Source organism: Carassius gibelio, chromosome B3 (genome assembly GCF_023724105.1).
Source record: "Carassius gibelio isolate Cgi1373 ecotype wild population from Czech Republic chromosome B3, carGib1.2-hapl.c, whole genome shotgun sequence".
Taxonomy (NCBI): domain Eukaryota; kingdom Metazoa; phylum Chordata; class Actinopteri; order Cypriniformes; family Cyprinidae; genus Carassius; species Carassius gibelio.
This window is the reverse complement of record NC_068398.1, coordinates 28,566,115-28,594,083: the sequence shown is the minus strand read 5'-3', so window position 1 is coordinate 28,594,083 and position 27,969 is coordinate 28,566,115. Positions and strand designations below refer to the sequence as shown.

Below are 27,969 nucleotides of genomic sequence, written 5' to 3'. Positions count from 1 at the left end.
ATGTGGCACACTGATGTGAAGCCTGCAGTTAGTAAGGCACTGACGAATCATTATCACAGCGTAGGTGTGATGGTTTCAACCGTAGTTGACAAAAAAATAAATTATGCCAGTACATACAACTAGACAGTTGACACAATTCACAATTTTAGAAATTATTAATTTATTCGTATTTTTAAATTAAAAACATCTGGACTTCATTTGATAACTGCAAAGGCACAACCATTCTCATGGTTCAGATTACTCAAAACACTGCCCCCCCCCTTTTTTTTTTGAGCGAGAAATGGAAACAACTTCAAAAAAGTGAAAAGGGAAATTCATTTTTTTATGAAAGCGGCTGTCATACAGAGAGGATCTCCAGATCTTCTGATATGTTTCCTGTGGCTCTGTCAAGAGAATCAAAGGGCAAGAAAAGCATCATGCTGGTTTGAGATCAGTCAGCATCTACAGCAGAAATCATTTACATATGTTGAATGATATGGGATTTAGAGTTTGAATGTCCTGTAGCTCTCTCAAATTTATCATTAAATATGCCACGACACGAGAACGGAATTGAACGGATGAGTCTTGAGAAGGAAATGGCCCAAAGATCATTTCACTCTTTTCCTAGCTACTATGGGCAGTGGTGTCAAGTTTGTTTGAAGGGTTCTAGTAAAATATCCAGATCTCCAACACACAGCAAATATGCACTACACAGTGTTAGACAACGCTGTACACATTGAGATTGACACTTTTTGACCATAGGAAAAAAGTATGCAAGGACAGAAACATTTAATGTCTTGTGCCAAGCTCAGGCTGACGTTTGGCAAGAGGAAAAGTGCAACAAAATAGAACAAAAAAAAAAAAAAAAACACATAAAAAGTAAGAAGTGAAAGGAAACCCAGACAGTAAAAAAAACCCCTCTCCTTCTATTTCTGGCAAACTGCTTTCATTTGCAGAGGTATGTATAGACTAGCCCTAAAAAAAAAAAAAAAAAAAAAAAAAAGCAACATTACACAACCCAGCTGATTCACGTACACCCAGTAGACTCATGGGAAATTGAGTTTATAAAGAGCCGGGCTGTAATATGCTTAAAACATTTAATGACATGGCAGTCACTGAAGGCATCAAGAACTTAAAAAGGTACCACTGACGAAAACAACTATCAACACTTCTTGAGAACCACGGACGGTCATTCACACATGCACAAAAACACACGCGTTGGCGCTAGCCGATTAAAAACGGTAAGGTCCCGGGTCACTCACAATCACACGAACAACACGCGGATAGGCAGAAAGTATACATCAACACACAACACTCACACTTACAGTCCATCTTTTCTCCCTAACAACCATTTCAGGTTAAAAAAGCTTGCCTGACAGTTTCATTCAGATTTCAGTAGCCAATCAGAGTGCAGTCCATCGCGAACGACTCTTAGGATCCAGTTGCAGCAGGTTTTGTGTGTGTTCTTGCGTCTTAACAGCTAAAAGAGACAGAATCAGGATTAGATTCGAGACTCGAGAGCTATTTTTAGTGACCTCTTCACCCTGTCTAAGAGCTTGATATGTGATCGGTGATGGTGTTCATGTAATGTGTGTGTGAGGGCGTGGATTGGCGCTATATGTGTCTCTGTGTTTCAGTGAACGCTTGTGTATATGTGCATTAGAGACGTCGACAGGCATGGAAATGTACATATGAGCATCTGAAATGTTGTGTAAGTATGCAGCGGCAGCATTTCTGTTTTTGGGTGAATGTTATGTGGTGTGTGTGCTTGTAGGTGCACGTGTGTATTCAAGTTCTTAGTTCTCCATGCTTCCTGTGCTGAACAGCACCCTCTGGTCGGTTCGAGCCAGCTTAGCGGGCGGTTCCAGAGATTCGTCCCCGATAGCGCCCCCATCAGACTGCAGAGACAACTCCTGACACTCATCGTCACTGTCTTCTTCCTCCTCCTCTTCCTCTTCTGAGACACAAAGACATAGAGATATATCTATTTTATTCAGTACTGAAAAACATTGGATATCCATCTGATATTTTTTAAAGGGGGGGTGAAATGCTCGTTTTCACTCAATATCCTGTTAATCTTGAGTACCTATAGAGTAGTACTGCATCCTTCATAAATCCAAAAAGTCTTTAGTTTTATTATATTCATAAGAGAAAGATAGTCTGTACCGATTTTTGCCGGAAAAACACGACCGACTGGAGGCGTGACGTGTGGGCGGAGCTAAAGAATCACGAGCACCAGTAGGCTTTTGAGTTGAGCGCATGTGGAAGCTGTGACATTACCGTGAGGGAAAACCCATCATCCAAAACAAACCATGGCTAACGGTCAGATTCAGCCATTTATTTATGATCCAGAATCAGATCCAGAGGCTGAAACTGAACGAGAGCAGCAGCAGCAACGACTCGCTCCGAGCGGGGCTCGAACCCGGGTCTCGGCATGGGAGGGGATGCACTAACAATGAGGCAGAGATATTTGAAGCAGATTTACTCACCCCCTGCGGTTCCAACACACAATCGTGACCCTTTTTCCTTGGGATTGCATCATCCTTAAGAAATAAACGATACGCAAATCCGTCGTCAAACTGGGCCTTGTGAACAAACATCTTCGAAATGCAGGGAACAAACAAAAACACTTGCACAACTCCGTTGATGCTCTGTAAAAATAAACTCCATCCACTGGTCCCTTAATGCTGTTTCTTTGGTATTCTGTGCAGGGTTGTCTTGCCCTGGCAACCAAAAACACACTTCTTTTGTGACTTTTCGCGACGCTCTCGCTCTGAACAGTGAAGTCTGTTGTGCTCTCAGTGCTCTGTTATACGGGAGCGCGCGCTCTTCCGGCAGAAGTGCCTCAGGACCCATATAAGGAAATTCCGCTCCCTCTAACGTCACACAGAGCCATACTCGAAAAAAACTTTCCGAAACTTGTGACAAACCGGAAGGAGTATTTTAGGAACAAAAATACTCCTTCAAATGTACAACTTAATTTTTGAAACTTTGTCCATGTTTAGCATGGGAATCCAACTCTTTAACAGTGTAAAAAACTCAGTATGCATGAAATAGCATTTCACCCCCCCTTTAAATTCTTTTAAAATGACAATAAACTTTAAAATTACATTGTACATTCGTGAAAATAATAATTACTTTATTTTAAATACATATACATTTTTATTATTGCCAAATCAATGTTGGTAATATTTTTGTTTTCAAAATATTAATAATATATTTAATATTTTGTATTACATTCAAACATAATTTAAATGATAAATTACTGTAATTAATAACCACTTAATTTTGGTACATATACAATTTTTAAATGTTATTATAAATTAGATGTATTTTTATATTGCTATTTTTAATATTTTAAATTAATATTTTTGAATAATCTGGTATTTTAAAATGACAAATAAAAATGATTGATCATTAATATTAATAAGAATTATTACTTCATTCAAAATATGTCTAATCCATCTGAGACTTTTTAAATATTTTAAAATTACAAAATAGAAATTTAGTGAAAATAATAATTACTTTATTTTACATATATATATACATTTTACCAAATCAATATATATTTTTGTATTTTTATTTGTAATATTTGTTCAAAATATTTTTTATTATTGCATTGAAATACATTAACTGACTCTATTCAACGTACATTTATTAAACGTTACTGTAAATAATAATTTATATATATATATATATATATATATATATATATATATATATATATACACTTTATAATATATGATTATCATTTTAATGCAATTTTAAAATTAAAATTATCAGATGGATTATATATATATATATATATATATATATATATATATATATATATATATATATATATATATATTTATATATATATATATATATATATATATATATATAATCCATCTGATAGTTTTAATTTTAAAATTGCATTCAAATTATAATCACATATAAGTAAAATGAAGTAAATTTTTTTTTTTTTTTAATTGGCTGTTTGCCTGTTGGTCGCTATGTGTTGTTCTGAGTTTTTAGTGCAGTCCTATGTGGTTGTTTGCATGCTTTGGGAAATGAATTATTTGTTGTTGTTTTTTCCCACTAAAACCTCAATTTAGTAAATGAAGAAGAATACAAATCTGTGACTTGATTATTGTGTATTTGGCGTTTGGGTGTAAAACTACTAACCTTTATCGGGATCAAGTGGGTTCAAACTTCGACCAAGACTTGCAAACTTAAGAAGCAAAAGAGAGAATTATGAAATATAAAACACCACAGTCACAATCTGTCTGTCACAGTTCCTCAGTTTAATATCCTGTTATGAGAGAAGTGACGCACTTTTGTTTTGTCTTACACACTGAAATGAGAAGTGCATCTAAGATCAGGTAAAGATTTCTGTTTCTGAGTGTGTTTGTACCTCTCCCATGACAGCAATGGGAGTCTCACCCTTGGCCTGGGCAACTCTGTGCTCTATCAGATAGTACATGTACTCATCATAAAGCAGGCGGATTAGGTGAAATGAGCCGAAGCTTGCGGCACTGCGGAGAGTCAGGTCTCGGATCACCATAGAGCTAAAGAGAGAACAAAGAAAAGATACAGGAAGTGTGGAAACCAGAAGAGAGCAGTTTGATGAGTAAAAGTGAGAAACATATTTGACATTACAGTTACTGGGTCCAACAGTCATTACAACTCTCTTCTAAAACCAAGCACGCAATCTGAAGACTGTTATACATTTTTGACTCTAATGTAATTAACTAAAAACTCAATATTGTGTTATGTATCAACTGTGGACAGTAGATCTAGGATTAAGAACTGAACTGATTCGTCACATGATCTTCTTGTCCTTCGTGCCAAATTCCCTGTGATGTCCACAAACCTAATGTTGGTACAACCTTTGGAGGCTCACCTGTAAAAACTCCACTTCAGCAGGAAGAGTTTAGCTGCTTTTGGAAAGGCCGAGCTAGACTGGTAGGGCTTTAAGACCTGCGAGACCACACCGTCCAGCCAGGCTGCCCACTGCTCCAGAGAGTTCTGCTGCTGGAGGGTCAGTTTGAAGTCCTGCTCCAGCCGCTGCACCACCCGGTCCTCACACCGGCACACCCAGGACGCCTGCTCCTACAAGAGATTCACAAACACAGACTAAACCAAACAGCCATGAACCCGTGTGCTGAGCTGAGAAGCCTTTACCTAATTCAGTTTACCTTTTACAAAATTACTTGTGCTGCGTGATTGGTCAGAGGCCTCAGTTAAGGAGTGAAAGAAAGATTATTTGTAGATAATTGTGGCAATGGTCGCTCAAAAAAAAACTGAGGAGAATTTCTCAGATATTAATATAGCACAATGAGAAATTTTTAAATACATTTTGTAGGCCAGGCACAAGTGTTGGGGGAAAAAATTATGACAAATACAAAAACTACACAATTTTTGAAGGAAGATGTTCCCTGTGTGAGCAAAGTCAGTAAGTTTTAGACCAGTGCAATAACATTAAGTAGCATTTTTTGGAAAATCTTAGTCAAAATGGCCGGAAGATAACATGCAGGTTAACAATAACAGGTATTCCTCTCAAAATTTCTCGAAAGGCTAGTATTTCCCTTTTTGGTATGGTGTAGCGGTTAAAGCTATGACCAAATTGTAACCCAAAATGTTTTGCATCCCACAAAGACACCTCACCCAGGATTGGTAACTTAAAACAGAAAAAAACACCCCTATGTTGTTCCAAACCTGTATGACTTACTTTTATCTATGGAACCTGAAAAAATATATTTTGAAGACCACCGGCACCCAAACAATTTCAGTTCCCATTGACTTTCATTGTGTTTTTTGACCAAACAATGGAACTCAATGGGAAGAGAAATGGTTTGGTTACCGATATTCTTCAAAATATCTTCTTTTATGTTGTTCAGGAAAAAAAAAAAATCATACATGTCTGAACAACATGAGGGTGAGTAAACGGTGAAAGAATTTTCATTTTTGGGGCGACTGTCCCTTTAATACGTGTACCATAAGTCACTTTGGATAAAATCATCGCCTAAATGACTAATGACAACGTAACCCCTTTTTAAATGACTTAAGGAAACTGCATGTTATGCTAAACACTCACTTGTGTTTCCGTTTCCCTGACAGCTAGACAGACCACAAACACACAACTGTATGTCAAAAAGTGAGTTCATGTCAGATGGTGACTGATTATAGCACTAGGTCAGCCCTCATAAATACGGTCTATCATAAATACAGCCTCAACTCTGCCTGGAAACATGAGGGAGTTGTCCAGTCACACACACCTGCACATTGGCAAAATCCACTCTGTTGAGGTCGCTGAGCATCTGGTTGATCTGTGCCGTGTTTTGCAGAACGGCACGAGCTGCTTGGGCCAGGTGGTTTAGAGAGGTGTACCTGCGCAGGGTCTGAGCAAACGCACTTGCGGACGTCACCTAAACAAAGACCAATTCACAGAGAAAGGAGGCAATAAGAAAGAAAAATCTATTTTTGCCATATATTTCCCTTCTTTCCGTCTTTGTACCATTAATACATCCAGCAATTTTTACAGCTTCAAACATCCTCCTCATTATAAACAAAGCATGTATTTAATCAAGATCTGAGGGGCAAGATGATGTCACCTGCGCACAGTCGTTTGTATAAACACTGCCTCTAGAGCAAGACACCATAGGCCCCGCCCACTGCCGTTCAGTCGCTTAACGGCTGACACTTGACTACGCTGAATGGGAATGCGAAAGTGTCGCGTCACGTCAAAAGCAAATATAAATTACAATCACTGTAATTGTACTACAGTACTAAAGTATACAGATGTGAGTTTGCTTTGTCGTCAGTAGGACAAATCGATTGAAAGAACTTTCGCTTTGACCCGTTTGGTTTAAAAAGCTCATTCGCATATTTTTACAGATATCATCCAACATAAAGAAGTGGATAGTTATTTTTAGTGGCACACCAGATCATTTTGTTTTGTAAATAAGGCACAGTGTCACGAAGAGTTCACAAAGAAATACTTGTTGAAAGCGTGAAGTACTAGATCTGACTGCAGCTGCATCACAAACAGTTATTTCAGTTATTTCATAATGCTATGTCTGGAAATGATAGTTTTATTTTGAAAACACACATGCAATATCAAGGGGGCGTTGATACTGTTTCCTTTGCAGTGGCGCTAGCCAATTATAACAGTGTCTGATTAGGTTCAAAATGAGAGTTATAAAAATATTATTAATTAGATTTTTGTGCAAAAAACTATATTAATATTATTATTATATTATTATTATTATTTTAAGTAAACCTTAAGGAACATGTAAAAATTATTTTTAAAAAGTACTGCATTTCTGACTATGCGTCACAAGCACACCATGTTATCTTCCTGTCAGCACTAACTTTCATTAGTCATTCATAAAACAGGAGTTTTGTGGTATTGACTGTAGTGGCTGACTAATGTCGGAAATACCAGAGTGAAAGGTCGCTGATAAAATGTAATGAAAGCAAATAAGGCGTACACTTCAGTTCAAAGTTAGGGGATGTAAGATTAATTTTTTTATGAATATTTTTGTTATTTTTAAAATGTTATTTATTTGCGATGGCAAAGCTGAATTTTCAGCAGTCACTACTCCAGTCTTTATTGTCACATGATCCTTCTTCTAATACACTGATTTATTGTTCAATAAACAGCTGTGCAGCTTAATATTTCTGCGAAAACCGCTGTGTTGTGATGTTTTTATCAGCTGTTTAGACTCTTATTCTGACAGCACCCATTCACTGCAGAGGATTGATGAGCAAGTGTTGAAATGCTACATTTCTCCAAATCTTTTCTGATGAAGAAACAAACTCGTCTACATCTTGAATGTTCAGCGGGTGAGTACATTGTCAGCAAACTTTCATTTTTGGGTGAGCTATTCCTTACTAAATATTAGTACTTTGTTGCGATCACTGACCTTCACGCGGACCATCTCTTCAGGAATGTTCATCATGGCATTAGTCAGCCAGCTCTCAAGACTTTTCGCAAAGTTTCGGATGGCTTGCGTTAAGGCACCTGGAGAAAGAATTAAGATACTTCAGAAAAATAAATGATGTTGTGTGGCAGTAATTGGTGCCCCAGCAGCCTGAATGTCGACCCACATCTAAACTAGCGAATGTCAATGCGAGTAAAAATAGGCCACTCCTGGCAGAATGTGACTCACCTGATGGATCACCACCAGCTCTGGCACATACTGCTGCATAGTAATAAGTAAATCTGTATTGAGAGAACATGCCGGAACTCACTGGGAATAGGTCTCAGAACGTCTGGGATGAGCATCTCCACCAGGCCCTGGTACAGTGTGTTATCACAGTCACGACTCCAGCGAAGCACTGGATCATATTTACAGAGCACCACCAAACATGACTTGGGCAGCCTCTTCTCAGACTCGTCATGCCTAAAAATTAAATAAAAAAACAGATAAAGTTTGTCTTATTATTCATTAACCCTAAACCCTAAATCTACTGTATCATATCTGATATGCAAATTTATAAGGTCTCTAAATTTTGAACATGATTGTATACAACTGATTAAAAACCAGACACAATCTGTTGTCTGACTGATACTCTTATTAGTCTCATTCTAAAAACATCCACCTTCAGGGCATGGTACACATGTCCTTTTGCTGTGAAATCAGTTTTTTTTAAGTAAACATAAGAATAACTTATAATTGTTAGTTAAATTGCAAGACAAACACTTACTGGACTGAAGCGACTTTCTAGCAAAATGGTGTTACAATGTGAGTACCAAATATAATCCATCAGGCTTTTGAGGAATGCTGCATTGCATTGCATGTTAAACTAAAAATATGAGAGTACATAAACACATGAACATCATTTCTACAATCTCAATTCATGAGCATTTTAACCATTTATTTTATGAAAAACTATCATCATATCATGTACATACAGAAACCTAAAGGTCTTCACAGCAACCTGTCAAAATTGAAGTTCAGTTTAACATGAAAAAAAAAAAAACATACGGAATATGTAATCATAGTACTACTACTACCCTACTAATAAATTATTATTAAAACATTATTTTTAAAGGAATATTTACCAGAAATTTTTTTGCCTAAATTTAGCATAACAATTTTTTAAATACAGTATTTCTGCAAAAAAAAAAAATATATATATAAATTATGTGTTTTGCGTAATACTTGTTTATAGATCTGCTGTTCGAATTATCATTTGCTGCGAGGAAGGAATACTTCATTTCTGCAAATTTCTACTTTGTATATTCGTTGCCGTTTGCATTTTTGATTGCACTTTCTTGGGATTTTTTTCACTTCAGTGACTTCAGCATTTATCTGGATAAGCCTTATGCTACAGACCTTCCATTTTGTTGATCTCAAATGACTTACCAATACAAGCACGCACAAATCAGGCAAGAGGCAACCAACTTAACTTTACACACGCAATTGTATGGCAGACATAATTCTGGTAAAACCCCTACATATTTCTGACCATTTCTTCATTACATTTAAACTACATTTTGCTACCTGTGTGCCCCCACCCCTCATACCGTTGATTTTTAGACGAAACATTCGCTATCTTTCCCCTTCTCATCTTTCCTCCGTAGTATCCTCCTCTCTTCCCTCACCTACCCATTTCTCATCTCTGGATGTGAATGCAGCAACGGACACTTTATGCTCTACTTTAACCTCTTTTCTAGACGATATTTGTCCTCTCTCCCCCGGGCCAGCACGGGCTGGCCCTTCTAACCCCTGGTTATCCAATGTTCTTCAAGAGCACCGGACCAAACTCAGGGCAGCAGAAAGAAAATGGTGCAAATCAAAGGATCCGTCAGACCTGAGGATGTATCAGTCTTTGCTTTCATCTTTCTCTGTCAAGTTCATACTGCAAAATCTTCATACTTCCACAACCAGATCAACAGCCCTCCAGACACACGTAATCTCTTCAAAACACATTCTTCACAGACAAAACCAGAATGATAAGTAGTCAGTTCTCAGCCCCACACATACAGGACTTCAAACCAACCACACCCACTGCTAAAACTCCCATCTTCTCTTTCTGTCCCCTCACTGAGGCAGAAACATCTAAACTTCTCCCCTCCAGCCATCCTACAACATGCCCTTTAGACCCAATCCCCTCACACCTCCTCAAAGCAATCTCTCCTACACTCTTACCAGCAGTCACACATTATCAACACATCTCTTCTCACAGGCACCTTCCTCACTGCATTCAAGCAGGCTCGGGTAACCCCACTGCTCAAAAAACCTACATTAAACACATCTCTTACAGATAGCTACAGACCGGTCTCTCTCCTTCCGTTTATAGTGAAAACCCATGAAAGAGTTGTTTTCAACCAGATATAATTGTTTCTTTCACAGAACAACAAACTTGATGCTAACCAGTCAGGATTCAGAAGAGGCCATTCAACGGAGACTGCACTACTGTCAGTCACAGAAGCCTTGCGGATTGGAAAAGCTGATTACAAATCATCAGTTTGTATTCTGCTGGATCTATCTGCTGCTTTTGACACTGTCAATCATCAGATCCTCCTGTCTGCCCTCACAGAGATGTGATCCCACTTTACTGGTTTAAATCCTATTTTACTGATAGGTCTTTCAGGTGGCTTGAGGAGGGGGGGGGTATCAACTTGTCTCTGGGGTTCCTCAGGGATCTTGGACCCCTCCTCTTCTCCATATACACGACATCACTGGGTCCCATCATTCAGGCACATGGATTCTCTAACATTGTTATGCTGATGAAACACAGCTCTATCTCTCATTTCAACCAGATGATCCAATGATAGCTGCACGGATCTCAGGCTACCTGGCGGACATCTCGGCATGGATGAAAGAATATCACCTACAGCTCAAACTGGCAAAGACTGAGCTTCTTCCCTGCCACTCCAACTATATAGTATCATTTCTCCATCCAGTTAGGCTCTTCTACAACTCCACATCAACTTCGGTCAGAAATCTTGCTGTAACCTTTGATAACCAGCTGACCTTCAAAGACCATATTTCAAAGACTGCTAGATCTTGCAGGTTTGCATTGCACAACATCAGAAAGATCAGGCCCTTTCTAACGGAGCATGCTGCACAACTTCTTGTCCAGGCACTTGTCATTTCTAGGACTACTGCAATGCTCTTCTGGCTGGACTTCCATCAAGCACAATCAAACATCTACAAATTATTCAGAATTTAATGGCATGACTGGTCTTCAACGAACCCAAAAGAGCCAATGTTACAGCTCTCTTTGCACTGGCTAACGTTTGTGGCTCGCATCAAGTTCAAGACATTGATGCTTGCATATAAAACAGCAGAGGCTCAGCACCTACCTACTTCCACTCACTATTATGAATCTACATCCCCCCAGAAGTGTGATCCGCTAGTGAGTGAGTCCTTGTGGTACCATCACAGAGAGGCTCAAAATCACTTTCCTGGCTGGTGGAATGATCTTCCCACCTCTTCGAAATGCTAAATCCCTGACAATTTTCAAGCGACAGCTGAAAACTCATCTCTTTCAAAACTATTTGGCTTATTGTAAAAACGTTCTCTTTATTTATTCCTTCTTTTTCTATCTTGTACTTATTTGAACAATGTCTAAAACTTGGTATTACAGGCACTTCTAATTGTCACCCTTGCTCAGTAGAACCACCCAAGAACCATCTTGATAAAATCCTCCTGAAAGCAGGAAACTGTGAAAACCTTGACATGTTGCTGAACTGAGAAGCAAACTTACACAGCTAGGGTTGCTGAGTCTCCTGTCTGACTTTCGCTGAACCTCCAAAACGTTTTCCAAAGAGTCTCCACCAAAGGGAACTGAAGGTTGACCATCACATCCAAAATGGCCTGAAGAAAAACATAACATCAGTAAAAATCAATATCACAGATATTCATTGTGATGTCGACAGTCAATCTCTGTTTGCAAACGGAGAAGAACAGAGAAGACTCACTTCGCAGTGTTCTCTGTAGAGCAATTGAAAGCTTTTAACATGTTCCAGCTCAATGCCCTCGGGTAAAGCCCTACCCTGCAGGTCCACATCAGGGAATTCCGGGAGAGCTCGGGACGCATCTAAACATCAGTGATAACAGAAACAATATAATGATTTGTTGTAAAAATCCATGTGAGGGCTTTTCACACGTTTAACCCTGGGTTATGGGTATTTCGAAACTCCGCTCCAAACCCCGGGGTAAAGGTACGTTTCACATTTGTAACTTAGAAGTGGGATCAGCACCGCTTTTGCATGCATATCAGTTTACGTTTCTGACATTAAAAGTTCACACTGATATCACTTACCTAGAAACTGCTGGTACTGCTGGACCTGGGTGCTGATGTCCGACAGACCCGAGCTCTGCTGTTGCTGCTGTTGCTGTCCAGATCCTGACGACATTCCGTTAGTGATTCCCTCCACCTTCTGTACCGGCTTCAGCCTTCAGGGAGACAGAACCAGACTGAGAAACACAGGAACCAGCGAGACTGAAAGCAAATAATGAAAGAGAGCACATGTGTCCACCTTTGTTTCTGGGAGAATGGCTGCTGCCTCATGGCCAGGTGTTGTTGGTCCTCCATCAGACGGAGCAGAGATGAGCTCGCTTTGATCCGCAGTCCATAGTAGTGATATTTGGAATTTCCTCTGGAACAAACACACCAAAGCTTCAGTGCACCTGCATGACCTGAACCAGAGGATCATGGAGGCTTCTATCCACACATACATCTATATGCATGACTCTCCATTCAAGAGTTTGGAGTCTGTAGATTTTTTTTATGTCTCTCTTTCTCTCACCGTGTGCCCAGGCGTCTGGTCCTCAACCCCATGAACACCGAGCGGATGAGTTTTCCGAAGGATGCCGCGTTGACGGGTTCCAGCTTTTGCTCCTGACAGTGCAGCAGGTAGTGGCAGTAGAGAGTAGAACGGGGCAAACTCACCCCTTCCGCTGTCTCATAATTATCCAACAACCACTGCACCTGAGGGCCAGAGGACAGCTGCCGGGATAAGACACACAAACAGCCACACACACACTCAGACAGAGAGCCCAGGCTAAAAGATGTCCTAGAACAGACAACACACAATCAACCAACTGCAAACCCGTGCATATCCTTTTGCATGCGGACTGTAATCAGACACTCATGCATAGTGTAATTCATTTAAAGTCAACAGTAAACTACATTCACAAACCACATTTTAGTTCATTTTAAAGTGAAACAAAATACTCAAAGTGGATAACAATGTTGAACGGGGCTTGATTTTATTGTCACGAGTTGATTGGATGATGAGAAGCAGATGTTTTAAACCCGAAATGTGAGTTTGCAGTGAGTTTTTTAAATTCATGGTGACTTTAAATGAATACAATTTCCTTGAATGTACAACAAATGGCATTATTTAGCAATGTCTTTACATATGAGTATTGTTGTTCTGACAGCTTCATGAAAGCATACAGTGCTGTGAACAGGTCTTTTGTCTGATTTTTTTTCACTGAGTCTGTGCACATTTTATATTATGTTTATTGCATATATGATTGTGTTAACATACAGTCTGGTGGTAAAAGAGGAACAAAGTTTCTGGTCTTTCATTTCTTTGGAGTTCAAGGTTTCAGTTGTGCAATAAATCAAGTTTGAAGTAGTGCGCCAACAGATGAATCAAAAGCAGAACTGTTCGGTAGACATAACAACAAAGTGTTTTGTTTTTTTTTTGGTGAAAAAAATCACATACCATCAGTCAACTGTTTTGGGGCCAGATTTTTTCATGTTTTTGAAAGAAGTCAGTAAGGCTACATTTATTTGATTGTAAATACAGTAAAAATTGTAATATTACAATTTGAAATGTCTATCTAGGATCTTTCGTAACAATATATATGTTTTTACTGTTACTTTTGATTCATTTACAGCATCCTTGCTGAATACAAGTATTAGTTTCTATTAACTTAATAACTAATTCATTTCTAGTATTTAAAGAAACATAACATGACATGCACACATTTTACAGAATGGTATGCATCCCCATAAATCTGATGACATTCGGTGTCTAAACATGCAAAAATACAGAAAACCAGATGGGGTCAAACACTTTTGCACAGCTCTGTATGCCTCTCGACAATTGTTTCTGCGTGCCGTGGCATACAAGACGAGTATGCAATGAAACGATAAATCAATAAAATGCTAAACTAAAGGAATTTTGTAAACCGAATGCGCAGCAAAACTGGAAAGCTGCTCATGGACGTTATGAATATGGTTATGACTGAATTTGAATGTTTTTAACAATGAATATGACAGCACAGTGAAAGCCTTAGCAAGCGCCACTGACAAGCTACATGTCAACTGGACATGCGTCATCACTGAAACGGCATGCTGTTCCGACAAGTCTATCTGATGACTTTTTCTTCATAGAATAAAACTGAAAATGTAATAAATTTGGACTTGGAAGTAACACTGTGCTCTCTGACATGTGGAACAGAGCAATGAGATCACCATGCATATAAAATCATTTGGGTGGCGGGAAGAGGTGGGGATCTGTGAGTGGCGATGAGCGACGACTAAGCCCCGCCCCTGCTGTCGTCATACCTTTTTGTCTGCCGACGGCACGCTATTGTCCTCGCCTTCGTTTATACTCACGGTGGCTGGAGAGGCACGAGTGGGGTGCGGATAACTGTGACCGTTTCCACTGCTGCCGGTCCCGCTGCCAGCCAGCATGTAGCCGCCCTGAATCACATAGCTCCCGCTGCTACCGTTAGCCTCGCCTCCAGAATCTCCAGAACCGTTCGACGCTGTCCCAGTGGCTGCCACTACAGCTGTGACTGCCGCTGTCGTGGGATTGGCCACGATCTGCCCCGTCCCCGCCACAAACATGGACACCCCGGGGGATCCCGTGGTCACGGAGACAGTGAGAGGGGTGCCGGGGGACGTGGCCTCAGAACCAGAGGCAGGGGTGGTCTCATAGTACTGTCCAGCAGTGGTCTGGGTGTACAGAGGGGTCTCTGTGTACGGGAAACTGCTGGAACGACTGGGAGAAAATGAAGAGGCTTAGGATTCAGAATAGTATTCCGTTTGAACAACTTTTACTACCTTGGGCTGCTCAGACATAAAATTCCAAACAGTCTTGTTGCATATTTAAATCTTTTGAAATGTAACCTTGGGTTAGTAATTAGTAGTTCTGAGATTTAAAACTTTTCAAAACCTGTGTTAAAATGGTTATTTATCTACATATTTAAGCACAAGGACCTTTTTTAATAAGTACTATTTCAATACTTCATATCTAAATATTTTTTAAATTAATAATAAAAAACGTAATATTTTATATTGTCTGGATTTCTGAAGAAAATTACAGAGACAAAAAAACATGTTCAAAGGTATGGTTTGGTAAGATTTTTTGATAGAAAATAATACAGTTACTATATAAAACATTATTATAATTTATAATTACTGTTCAAAATATATAAGAGTGGCGGTTATACTAACAGCTTTTGACAGCGCAAACCATCTTTTGGAGTTAAAATAGTACTGTCAGGATTTGGAAGTACTGTCAGGATGTCAGTGAAGAATGGACAGTTATTTTTGTGCCTGAACTTATTGAATATTCATTTCTAGGAGTTTCTCTTTCAGACGAAAAGTGTATGGGTGGAGAGTATTTAAATGAATCATGCAATGCGTTTTACTAACGTTTACACTTGTCAGATCAAATTAATGGTATTTGCGCCATTATTTAACGCCCAAATAAAGCATGTCTTAAACTATTTTGCGCTTGAAAAAGCTACAATTATCATTGCTAGGAGGCACCGCGGAGAACAGAGAGCGTGTGGTGGAAGGGAGAGGATTTTTCCACATGTATTAATTGATTTAGAAAGCAAGAAGAACACATTGTCCAAACATATCGTTTCCCAAGCCATGTTATTTTTAATTTGCTTCAGGAAATAAAAGACGACTTGGAACCCCCAACTAGTCACGCAATACCAGGTCTATCAAAATTTCTTGCAAACCTTCATTTTTTTGGCCTCCGGTTCTTTTAAATGTAATATGGCTTCTTTATTTCTTTGTTCGCTAATTTGCACTGCACTTGGTATATTGCATTAGTCGATATGTAAATGAGATGTTGCGTCAGTGTTGTTTAATTTACGTGTTGTCTGTAAATCACCCACAGAAATTTCCCCTCCCATCTGTGCGATTTTGGAATTGCGCTCTCGTGCTAATTTGCCCTGTTTAGTAAAACTGGCCCTAAATTGCAATGTATCCCCGTGATGCAAAGCTACATTTTCATCACCATTACTCCAGTTTTCCATGTCACATTATCCTTCAGAAATAATTTTAATATGCTGATTTGCTGCTCAGTGAATATTTGAGCATATGGAATAACGGTTTTATAAAAGCAATATGCCCTGTGAAGCCATGGTTTACAGTGAATTTATAACAACTAAAGGGCGTTGTTAGGCACAATGTGCAGTGTTCTTGGGGCTTATTTCTTGAATTCAATGACAGTTTATGGTTGGCTGTAGTGCTGTCAAACATATAATTGTGATTAATTGCATCCAAAATAAAAGATTTGTTTGCATAATATATGCATGTTTACTGTGTATTTTTATTAATTACAAAACTTTTATTTTGGAAGCGATTAATCATGATTTAACGTTTCACAGCACTAGTTGGCTGTCTGTTTTTAAACAAGCACAACTTTTTTTCATGCTGAACATCTTTTGACACCACAATTGATATTCATATTTTACAAGCAGTGCTAATCTTTTTTTCAAATACAAGTGTGAAGGTTTGTCTAACCCATGGTTAACAGTGGCTAACCATGAGCTAGCTGTTAATTCAGGAAGTCCTGTAGCTGATCCTGCACATGTGCACAGGACTGGGGCTGAATGTGGGTTCCTGTAAACACTCACATGGTGCTGGTGGTGTAGTTAGCATCTCCTCCTTCCACATACTGCACCTGGTTAGTATACACATGCTGTACTGGCACCTGTTGGAGCTGCTGCTGTACCTGCGGCGCACAAACACCAAAACACAAATTAAGAAGGCAAAATTGGCGATCACAGTTCTGCAATAAATTTACATCTACAATCAAAACGTGCCTGCAGCCACATTCAATGCACTAATTTAGTGTTTCCCAACCTAAGTCTTATGTACACTCCAAAAAACAACCTCAGCAGTAAAGTTCAAGTGCCTGTCCTCAACATTAAACTCATATTACACTGGATAGCATTTTTTATCATTAACATAATGGAAACTATAAAAAATTCACTTTTTAAATAAAAACAATCAATACTGTGGGTGAAAAAATAGACTAACAAAGTCTATAAATAGAGTTTATTAGGATTATTTTACTTAGCTTTTATTAAGATTTAAAAGTTATGTAGCTTTTTAATATTACTGATAATATAAAATTAATTAAGAAAATATATAAACAAATGTTATTTTGAACTCATTTTTTTGTTTTATAAAAACTAAATTATGGTCCCACTTTATATTAGGTGGCCTTAACTACTATGTACTTACATAAAGAAATAAGTACAATGTACTTATTGTGTTCATATTGTATTGTAAAACACTTTTGCTGCTATTGAGGTGGGATGGGGTAAGGTTAGGGAGAGGGTTGGAGGTATGGGTAAGTTTAGGGGTGGGTTAAGGTGTAAAGAATGGGTCAACAGTGTAATTATAAATGTAATTACAGAAATTAAATACAGATGTAATTACATGTCGTTTTTTTAAAATATAAGTACAATGTAAAAACATGTATGTACACAACAAGTACATTGTACTAAATTATTAATTAAATGTAAGTACATAGTAGTTAAGGCCACTTAATATAAAGTGGGTTAAAAATTATTTTAATATATTTTAATATATTTACTACTGTATACTAAAGTTTGGAGTCAGTACCATTTTTATGATTATTTTTTATTAAATTGATCAAAGTGGCAGCAAATACATTTATATTGTTTAAGTGCTGTTCATTTGAGCTTTCAATGAAAAGAAAAAAAATAAGAAACTAAATGAAATCTAAGTAAAATCACTGTTTCCACATAAACAACAACTGTTTCAACATTGACGACAATGCAAATTACCATATAAGAATTATTTTTAAAGGATCATGTGACAATAAAGCCTGGAGTAATAATAATGGCAGCTGAAATTTTTTAAATGTATTAAAATAAAATACAGTTTTTATTATATTTCACATTACTGTTTTTACTGTATTTTTAACCAAATAAATGCAGCCTTGATTAGCGTAAAGAGACTTCTTTCAAAAACATAAAAAAAATCTTACCAACCCCAAACTTTTGAACAATATTGTGTGCATCATATTTTTTTTAAATTTAGACTTAGACCCTGGGTTGCAAATCACCGTACTAAATGATCTAACAAAATCAAATTACTCTCACTGGCTGACCACAGACATACCTACAACACTGTTTTAACTAGAGTCACCTACGCTATGGGCTGAGGACATCTCAAAGAGGTGCACATCTGGCACCGGAGCAGAGGTGTAGGAGACCCTGTCTGTCTCCCAGCTCACTGACATGACAGGTAGAGAGAAGGTGATGGGTGAATAGGCCACAGGTAGAGACGAGGGGAAACAGGATGAGTAATCCAGCAAACCTCCACTGACAGATGCATAGGATAAACTGTCTCCAAACAGGTTACTGCTTTTCTCTAGTAGTACTACTGCTGGCCTACACTCCAACCAGTTTTCTATCTGTCTCTTCACTTCACTCTCTCTCTGTGCATCACTTCCTCTCTGTCTGAGAAAAGGGTTCTGAAAGCAACCGTCAGAGGGTTAGACGACGGCAAGCTTAGTGGACTTTGCATTAAAGGAATAGTTAAGCCACTTTTTCTAGATGAGAAATTCCTTTAATGCAATACATTTGAAGATGATTTGATTGTGAACGTTCAAACTATTTAATGTGAGTCACATAAAATGCATTTTAAAGAGAGAGAACTTGGACAGCATCATTGGCATCAATTTGACTGCAAAGCCAGTCTTTACTGACAGAACAACACACATTTATATGAGTGTGAGCGCTCACCTCCTGTGTCAGGTGCACTGATTGTAGGCTGGTGACATTCAGCTGCGTGCCCGGCTCGGTTTTCATTGTCTGAGATGTGGCTTGAACTACTGACCTCTGGTAATAGATTACAGGGAAGAATGAAAAACATTAGCTTGCATTATAAAAAAAAAAGAAAGAAAACTACAGTGAGAATTGCAAACGGCAATCTTATTTCTCCATAAACTGGGCCATGGTGTACAGCTCTGACGCTTTGTATGTGTGTGTGTACTTTCACAGAATGAAAGAAGTTACAGAAAAGAATCTTCTCAGACACGTAACTTACTATTTTTATTTTTATTTTTCTCATTAAAAAGCTTTACCCCTGAAGAAATGCACTTGTGTTTAAAATAAGATCAATCATATCATATCAGTGGCCTAATAAAATGTATTTGGGGCAGAGATGATCACATGTTAACCTGAATAGCCTTGGTTTACCTCAGTAACCCTCCTGTTTTCAGAACCTTCCCCTTATGGAGAAATAAACTGCAGCTTACTGTGAATAGAGTATTTCTATAATGATATTGGGGAATCTAAACTTCCTAGCCAAAACACAATAAGACTAAATGATCCTTTAAGTATGTTTCAGGTATACTACCATTAAGTCGAGAAGACTTTATGTTTTTAAGTCTCTTACGTTCACCAAGACCATATTTCTTTGACCAAAAATACAGTAAAAATTGTAATGTAAAAAACAAAAAAATCCATTTAATATATATAATGGAAAATGTGATACGATTTCCTCAAGATTCTTTGATGAATAAAAAGTTCAAAAGAACAGCATTTATTTAAAAAATTTTTTTTTATAATATTATAAATGCCCTTTATGGTTACCTTTAACAAATTTAATGCATCCATACAAAAATTAATTTCCTTTTCCTAAAAATAAACCATACAAAAACCCCAAACTTTTCAACAGTAGTGTATGACTTACAGTTTATAAAAGCAATTATTACAGTAATGCATTTATAAATGGAAGCTTTAGTGATGATTAAACGGGAACATTCATTTAAACCTTAAAATTAATCTTATTGTTAAATCTAAGACAAAAATGCACATTATATTATATTGCGTGATGGTCTGCATCAGTACACCTGGACATACAGTTGCTCAACTGTGGATGATATACAGTTGTTATCCTGTAGAAAAGGTTATTTAGCTCGGTGTGTATTTACCAGAATCGTTTGGACATTCCAGCAGAACTGTTAAACCACCAATTTGTCTTTAACACATTTTTGTTTTTTGAGAGCAGCGGTTTACTCTGTGGTTACCTCCCTTCAGGGTATTCGTGATGGTAGACAACAGCAAAATCTCTCAATCGTCATGACTCGTGTTTGAAGACTGCAGGGCAAGCCTTTTTCTAAGAACTGCCATTCTACAAAACTCAGACTCAAACAACAAGCAGAGCTGAATTTCCTCCATCTGTGGACTGACTGAGGCCCAGGTGTTTAAAAACTGTTTTCTAAGCTTCAACAACACGTCTTCTGATTGGATCAAATCTCATTTAATTAAACCATATTGAAGTTTTATTTTAAAAAGCACTAAGTATGAAAGAAAAGTTCTGTATTTTCTAGAATTTTAGATATTACATGTCGAAAAAAAAAACAAATTATAATCCATTCATTTCAACACATTTCAATTATTTCATTTCAATACAGATACAGTATATGCTTCACTGACATATTTTGTTATAATAACCTTGAATTTGAAGCCATATAATTCCAAAGATTTGTGTTTCGGTCTGTTCATCTACAGTATCTACACTACTGTTCAAAAGTTTCGATTTGGAAGGTTTTTTAAATGTTTTTGAAAGACCTGTCTTTGGTTCACCAAGGTTATATCCTGAAACATTATTACAATTCGAAAGAACGGTTTTCTGTTTGAATATATTTCAAACAGTAATTATTCATGTGATAGCAATGCTGTTCAGTGCATCCGTGCTGAATATAACAGAAGTGTATATGTTCAGTTATTTCTTGATTTAACCCTTGATGCTATTTCAGTGCAATCCAAGTAGTGCTTGTTTCGGGGAGTGGTGGTGCAGGTGGCTTTACTGTGTATTTGGACACACAGGGTTAGGGTTACCTGTTGGGAGGTCTGCACCTGCTGCACCACCTGTGTAGGAACTCCAGTCTGGATTACAGCAGCAGGGGGACTAGAATCGGACACAGAGTCACTGGAGTGAAGAGAACCCTCTATTGGAAGGAAAAATGGAGGAGTGTATTAATTAAGGGTGCTCCGATTTATCGGCTACCGATCACAATCGGCCGATAATCGCTAAATAAACAGTTTTTCAATGCTCAGGCACACTCCTTTTGCAGTGCTCATGTTAACGGATTGAAGCGTTCACTGCACGCACGGTTGCGGTCTGGCAGTGTTTTAAGGAGTGGAGTGTCTGCAACAGTTCGGGGATAGTTTCCACACAGAGTCTATTTTTTGCTGTGCTGCACGCAGTTAATTAAAGTAACAGCTTATTGTTTGTGGTAAATATGAACATGCACTGACACAAAAATTTAGTAATTACACCATAAATGCATATAATTAAAGTCTACTTCACAGCCAGTACATAGACTAAGGTTTCTTGGCTAGGTTTAAAGGAAAAGAGTAATTTTAGATAAACAAGGCAATAATTTTAAAGTTCTTGAAGTTCTTAATTAAAGTTCTTTAAAACTTGAAAAGTAAATGCAAAAGTAAAAAGCACTGAATAATTGATGAAAGATTGTATTACTGCACTGTGTAAAAAAGAATCACAATGTTGAAAAAGCTTTTTAGGTAACAATGTTTGGATTTAAAATCTAAATAATGGATAAATGTTGTGTCTGTGGTAAACAGCCCTGGATCAGGAGCAGACGCGTGTGTGAAAGGGCAGTCTGTGCTGCTTCTGTACCACAGATGGACTACAAACACACTGCAAACAGAGCATGTGTGAACCGCACCTCAAATACAGCTCACAAAATCGGGCTTGTGCTGTGTAAGCTATTGTGCAACAATTACACAGTTAAAAACAAAAATACAGAGCATGATCCAACATTTAGGTGAGAAAAATACATATTTTTTTTAAAAAATGGCCCCCTCCACCCCTCAAAAAAAAAAAAAAAAAACATTTAAATCCTCTCACAAAAGTCACCTTAGAGAGGAATCAATTTTCAAAAATGAAATTCAGGCCCTGAACGAATGTTTAAAAATCATGATTTGGATCATCACTATAAATAATTAATTCTACATGACAAAAGAAGGCTTTAAAAATATCAGTATCGGTGATCGGATAGGCAGATACTGCTTTTTGTTATCTGCGATGGGCCTCGAATCTTGATCGGAGCACCCCTAGTATTAATATCAGACAGATGTTTTATCCTCATCTTTCTGGGAATCGAACTCATGACCTTGGAGTTGGTAGCTGGAGTTGTTTCTGAGCAGAGACTATAGCGTGTCACTTATTCTTAGGTTGGGGTAAGATGTTCATTTACTTTTACCTGTAACTGTGACAACGATGTACTGTGGTGTAGTTTGACTGCTGGACTGCGTAGTTGAGCTCTGAATCTCAGCCGTGACATATTGAGTCTGAGTGGGCGGGGCTTGTGCGGGCGGTGCCAGGGCGATTGCCTGGCTCTTCTGTGCTTGAGAGGGAGGGGGTGTGGTCTGGCCGGTGGGCGGGTCCGTTGATGCCGTGGCCCCTGTAGTCTGAAGTTCAGCCAGGTATTGTTGGGGAGCTGCCGTCACGGTGGCAGCTTGGCCTGATGTGGGAGTCACACCGCCTCCCTGAGGCTGGGAGGTCTGCTGTAGCTCCCTCACATACGCTGGAGTTGCCATTGGACTGAAGGCAATGAAAGAAAAATTAAATCACAGATTCACATGATAATATATACACAATATAACAAAACAAAAGAAAATAGAAAGCCACATTTACAGTGGTGTGAAAAAGTGTTGGCCCCTTTCTGATTTCATATTTTTTTGGCATGTTTGTCACACTTGAATGTTTCAGATCAAACACATTTAAATATTACTAAAAGATAACACAAGTGAAAAACATGCAGTTTTTAAATGAAGGTTTTTATTATTAAGGGAAAACAGAATCCAAAACTACATGGCCCTGTGTGAAAAAGTGTTTGCCTCCTAAACCTAATAATTGGATGGGCAACCCTTCTCAGCAACAACCGCAATCAAGCATTTGCGATAACTTACAATAAATCTGTTACAGCACTGTGGAGGAATTTTGGTCCACTCATCTAAGTAGAACTGTTGTAATTGTAATTGTTCGTTGGAGGGTTTTCAAGCATGAACCCCCTTTTTAAGGTCATGTCACAGCATCTCAATAGGATTCAGGTCAGGACTTTGACTAGGCCTCTACAAAGTTTTAATTTCGTTTTTCTTCAGCCATTCAGAGGTGGACTTGCTGGTGTGTTTTGGATCATTGTCCTGCTGCAGAACCCAAGTTTGCTTCAGCTTGAGGTCTCGAACAGATGGGCAGACAATTTTCTTCAGGATTGTTTAGTAAACAGCAGAATTCATGGTGCCATTTATCACAGCAAGTCTTCCAGGTCCTGACCCCAGACCATCACACTACCACCACCATATTTTACTGCTGGTATGATGTTCTCTTTCTGAAATGCGGTGTTACTTTTACACCAGAAGTAATGGGACACACACCTTCCAAAAAGTTCAACTTTGGTCTCGCCAGAGTATTTTCCCCAAGAGTCTTGGGGATCAAGATGTTTTCTGGTAAAACTGAGAAGAGCCTTTATGTTCTTTTTCTCAGCAGCGGTCTTCGTATTGGAACTCTGCCATGCAGACCATTTTTGCCCAATCTGTTTCTTAGGGTGAAGTCATAAACATTGACTTTAACTGAGGCAAGCGAGGCGGCTTGCAATTCTTTGGATGTTGTTATGGGGTCTTGTGTGACCTCTTGGATAAGTCGCTGCTGTGCTCTGGGGTAATTTTGGTCGGCCGGCCACTCCTGGGTAGGTTCTCCACTGTTCCATGTTTTTGTCATTTGTGAATAATGGCTCTCACTGTGGTTCTTTCTCATTTCTTTGGATCACGGCATGATGTCTAACTTTCGAGGATCTTTTGGTCTCCTTCACTTTGTCAGGCAGGTCCTATCTAAGAGATGTCTTGTTTGCGGACAGGTGAGGCAGTTATCAGGCCTGGCGTGGCTAGACAAATTGAACTCAGGTGTGATAAACCACAGTTTTGACAGGAAGGCAAACACTTCTTCACACAGGGCCATGTAGTTTTGGATTCTATTTCCCTTAATAATAAAAAACTTTATTTAAAAACTGCATGTTGTGTTTACTTGTGTTATCTTGACTAATATTTACATTTGTTTGATGATCTGAAGCATTAAAGTGTGACAAACATGCAAAAAAATAAGAAATCAGTAATCAACACTTTTTCCCAGCACAGTAGATACAGTTGTATGATTGGAAATGCTGTATTCTTATGTATTGCTAGGGCAATAGGTGTCTTAATGTAAATAAATAAAGCAAGACATAATTTTTCACATCAGGGCCCGGATCACCTTTTTTTAGGGGTTTATTCTGTGATAACACCTGACTGAATGTATATTATCAAGACAAGCAAACAAATCAAACCATACGTACAGTCAAACCAATTATTACACAGCTTTACACCAAATATGTTGAATAAAACACTGGTTTGAGCTGAAACAGTTAAAATCTTATCTGTTTATTGCCGTAAACCATTAGAAATATGTAAAACAGTTGTCCTGGCAACAAGAAACAATAACAATAGTTTTAATAATACAGTTTTCCGAATTCAGTTTCAATACAGTGGATAAGTGAGACTCAAGATGGTAGCAGCTGCATTTCTATGAATGAAGAGAGCAAGTTAGAGGTGTGATATGAGAGACATGGAAGAAGCTCTGGCCTCAGCTTACTGGATGAGCAGTCCGTTATTCAGCAATGCTTTTAACAGCATTCGTTACTGTGGGATATTATACCTCTAATGATGCAAATGAGCAATCAGAATCAAGCTTTTCAGAGAGCCGTGCACTCAATTCTTTATTTCATCTTTTGCTAGGTGTAGCAAATCACCATTGTCAATAGTGTAGGATGAGTTATGCCCTGATGTAAGAGGTCTAAGTATGAACAATAATAATGAAGATGCTTTCCATAGCTAATAACACTAAGAAAGTTAGTTGAGTTTTCATTATTATCACTAATCACCACCTTGGCACCACCATATGGTTCCAGGAAAGCCCTAAAGACTACAACCATTGTTGGGCCAGCAAAAAGAAGAGGAGGGAAGGCTGAGAGTTTGGTGTCCTATTACCAGTAATCTGATCACTTTAACGAATGCAAATGAATGAGGGCACACACTATTGCCAAGAACACAAAGTGGGACATGGACACACACACACAAAAAATAGTAGGTGCATTTCTATAAAAATAGTGTCTTCGATATTTGAAAATCCAATATCATTGTCTGTAAAACCTTAAATATGACCCAGGAACACAAAACCAGTAATAAAGGTTTTTTTTTTATTTAAATTGAGATTTATACATCATCAGGAATCTGTTGGAGAAATCTGAAATTTTTTTGTTAGGATAGGACAATATTTGGCTAAGATACAACCTGAAATCTGGAATCTGAGGGTGCAAAATCTAAATATCAAGAAAATCGCCTTTAAACTTGTCCAAATGAAGCTCTTAACTATGTAGGCTATATTAATTTAATCAAAAATTTAGTTTTGATATATTTACAGTAGGAAATGTACATTCTACATAGGTCAACATGGTCTTTACTTAATATCCTAATGAGTTTTGCCATACAAGAAAAATAGATAATTTTTGTAATAAATGTATTATTGGCTATTGCTACAAATACACTTGAGCTACTTATTCATTTAGCAGAAGCTTTCATCCAAAGCGACTTACAAATGAGGACAACCGAAGCAATCAAAATCAACAAAAGAGCAACAAAATGTAAGTGCAAATGACAAGTCTAAGTTAGCCTAATGCAGTAAACATAGCAAAATATATATATATATATATATATAGCATATATTATTTTAAATCTTATTAAGAAGAATTAATTTTTCTCTGGATTTATTAAATATATGCAATTCATACAAAAAAACTATATGAGAACAAAATTCTGTGATGATCGAATCATGATCCTGACTTCAATTTCGTAATTATATATATATATATATATATATATATATATATATATATATATATATATATATATATACTTTGCTATGTTTACTGCATTAGGCTAAGTGAGACTTGTCATTTGCACTTACATTTTGTTGCTCTTTTGTTGATTTTGATTGCTTCGGTTGTCCTCATTTGTAAGTCGCTTTGGATGAAAGCGTCTGCTTAATATATATATATATATATATATATATATATATATATATATATATATATATATATATATATATATATCATTATACATATTATGTATAAATATATAAAGCAGAATTAAAATAGAATAGAAAGTGCTAGAGTTAGAGGGTCAAATAAAGATGGAACAGATGTGTTTTTACTTATGACTGGTTTTGTGGTCCAGGGTCACAAATATCAATGTCAATAAAAAATCTAAATCAATGTCAAATTCCATGTGTCAGTACTAATTTTCTTCATTGCTGTTACTCTAATCTGCAAAATTTATGATTAAATTATGTTATAATCAAATCATATCAAGCCTGTATACACCTTGCTGCTTTTGTTTCCTTATAACGTTACGTGTGTGTGTGTGTGTGTGTGTGTGTGTGTGTGTATAGATAGATAATAAAACCTAATATATATCTTAGAAATGTATTATTTACATAAATGAACAGGTATTGGCTTCTATAACATACGCATATGCACCCATAAGGCATATTTACAACCAATAGAAATGTCAATAAATAAACAACATGAACTGGTTAGTATATCTATAACCTAAACGGATGAAGTGACAGAGTGTACACCTCACGAAACAATCTGCTCGTGCTCGTGCGAACATCTCGACCTGCGCAGTTAAAGCTCCTGCTTTGCATCTTATTTACAATGCACTGACTGACTCGAATGCGACCCGGGCGCATTATATTACAGATGCTTTCATATCCAGTAGACATCGAGTGGTCAGTAAAGGCGAAGAGCAGGGGCTCGTCTGCTTTATCCGCCAATAACGGCAGCTTCGTCACCGTGGTCGACGGTGTAACTATGCCAACAGCGTTTATCACACCTAGCTCCATAGCAACGCTAGCCGAGCGCTACATCCAGCGATGTGTGTGTATGGAGACTCACGTATTACTGCAAACAACACCCGCCATTTTGTACAACCTGACTAGTATATGATCATAACAACGAGCAGCTCTGGAGGAGGCTGGTAATAATAACAATGTCTGTCCTCAGAGAGACGCGTCTGACCGCTCACCGATCATGATTATTGGACGTCGATAGACGCTGAAAACATCATCATCCTCGCACCTGTTTCCGTTTTCCACACAGTGAGACCTCACATGAAATATAAAAAACGGAATCACCTCTTATTTCCAGTGACTCTTCCAGCGGTACTCTGGATTTAATACGCTTTTTTTCAGTGAATCGGTTTGTTGTTGTTGTTGATTCTCGTTGCTGGGTTCTTGTCACCACGACTACCGTGGCTATGGCGCTTCGTCTTCACCCGGGCAACTGTTGCTACCCACTCGCTGCGTTCCCGCCCCCTTCCTTCGCTCTGATTGGCCTGGGTACAATAAGTATAACGCCGCGTCTTCTTATTGGTGGAAGCGGGCAGCAAATGTGACACACGTCACCGGGTTCGTCTGAAGCGTGTCAATCATAACCATAACCGTGCCTCACGCTTTTGTGTGCTGATCTCAAATCAGTCGTGTCCGTGGGGTTTACGTCAGAATGAAATCTGATCTGAATCCTCGTTGAATAAGAGCTTTTAGCACAAGATCCAACACACTCTTCATCCACATAAAGCGAAATATATGAAATAAAATGTGATGTATTACAAAAGTATTTTGAAA

At 38.0% G+C, this 27,969-nt stretch overlaps 1 protein-coding gene across 4 annotated transcripts; it reads right to left on the bottom strand.

Annotated features, from left to right (window-relative positions):
- Window positions 1–136: 136 nt before the first annotated feature.
- On the bottom strand, window positions 137–27,649 carry LOC127953559 (MHC class II regulatory factor RFX1). 4 transcript variants are annotated; one of them, XM_052552744.1, is made up of 18 exons: window positions 27,481–27,649; window positions 22,457–22,797; window positions 21,069–21,178; window positions 18,966–19,061; window positions 16,821–16,918; window positions 14,506–14,944; window positions 12,731–12,930; window positions 12,461–12,580; window positions 12,244–12,377; window positions 11,900–12,018; window positions 11,686–11,795; window positions 8,218–8,369; window positions 7,890–7,987; window positions 6,240–6,389; window positions 4,865–5,073; window positions 4,376–4,529; window positions 4,147–4,192; window positions 137–1,936 (listed from the first exon to the last, which is right to left on the bottom strand). In XM_052552744.1, exons 2-18 carry the CDS (start codon window positions 22,791–22,793, stop codon window positions 1,776–1,778), a joined length of 2,733 nt encoding a protein of 910 aa, XP_052408704.1. In that variant the 5' UTR covers window positions 22,794–22,797; window positions 27,481–27,649; the 3' UTR covers window positions 137–1,775. The 4 variants fall into 4 exon arrangements, with proteins under 4 accessions (XP_052408704.1, XP_052408705.1, XP_052408706.1 ...); XM_052552745.1 differs by having other exon boundaries at window positions 12,731–12,912; XM_052552746.1 differs by having other exon boundaries at window positions 14,557–14,944.
- Window positions 27,650–27,969: the final 320 nt, after the last annotated feature.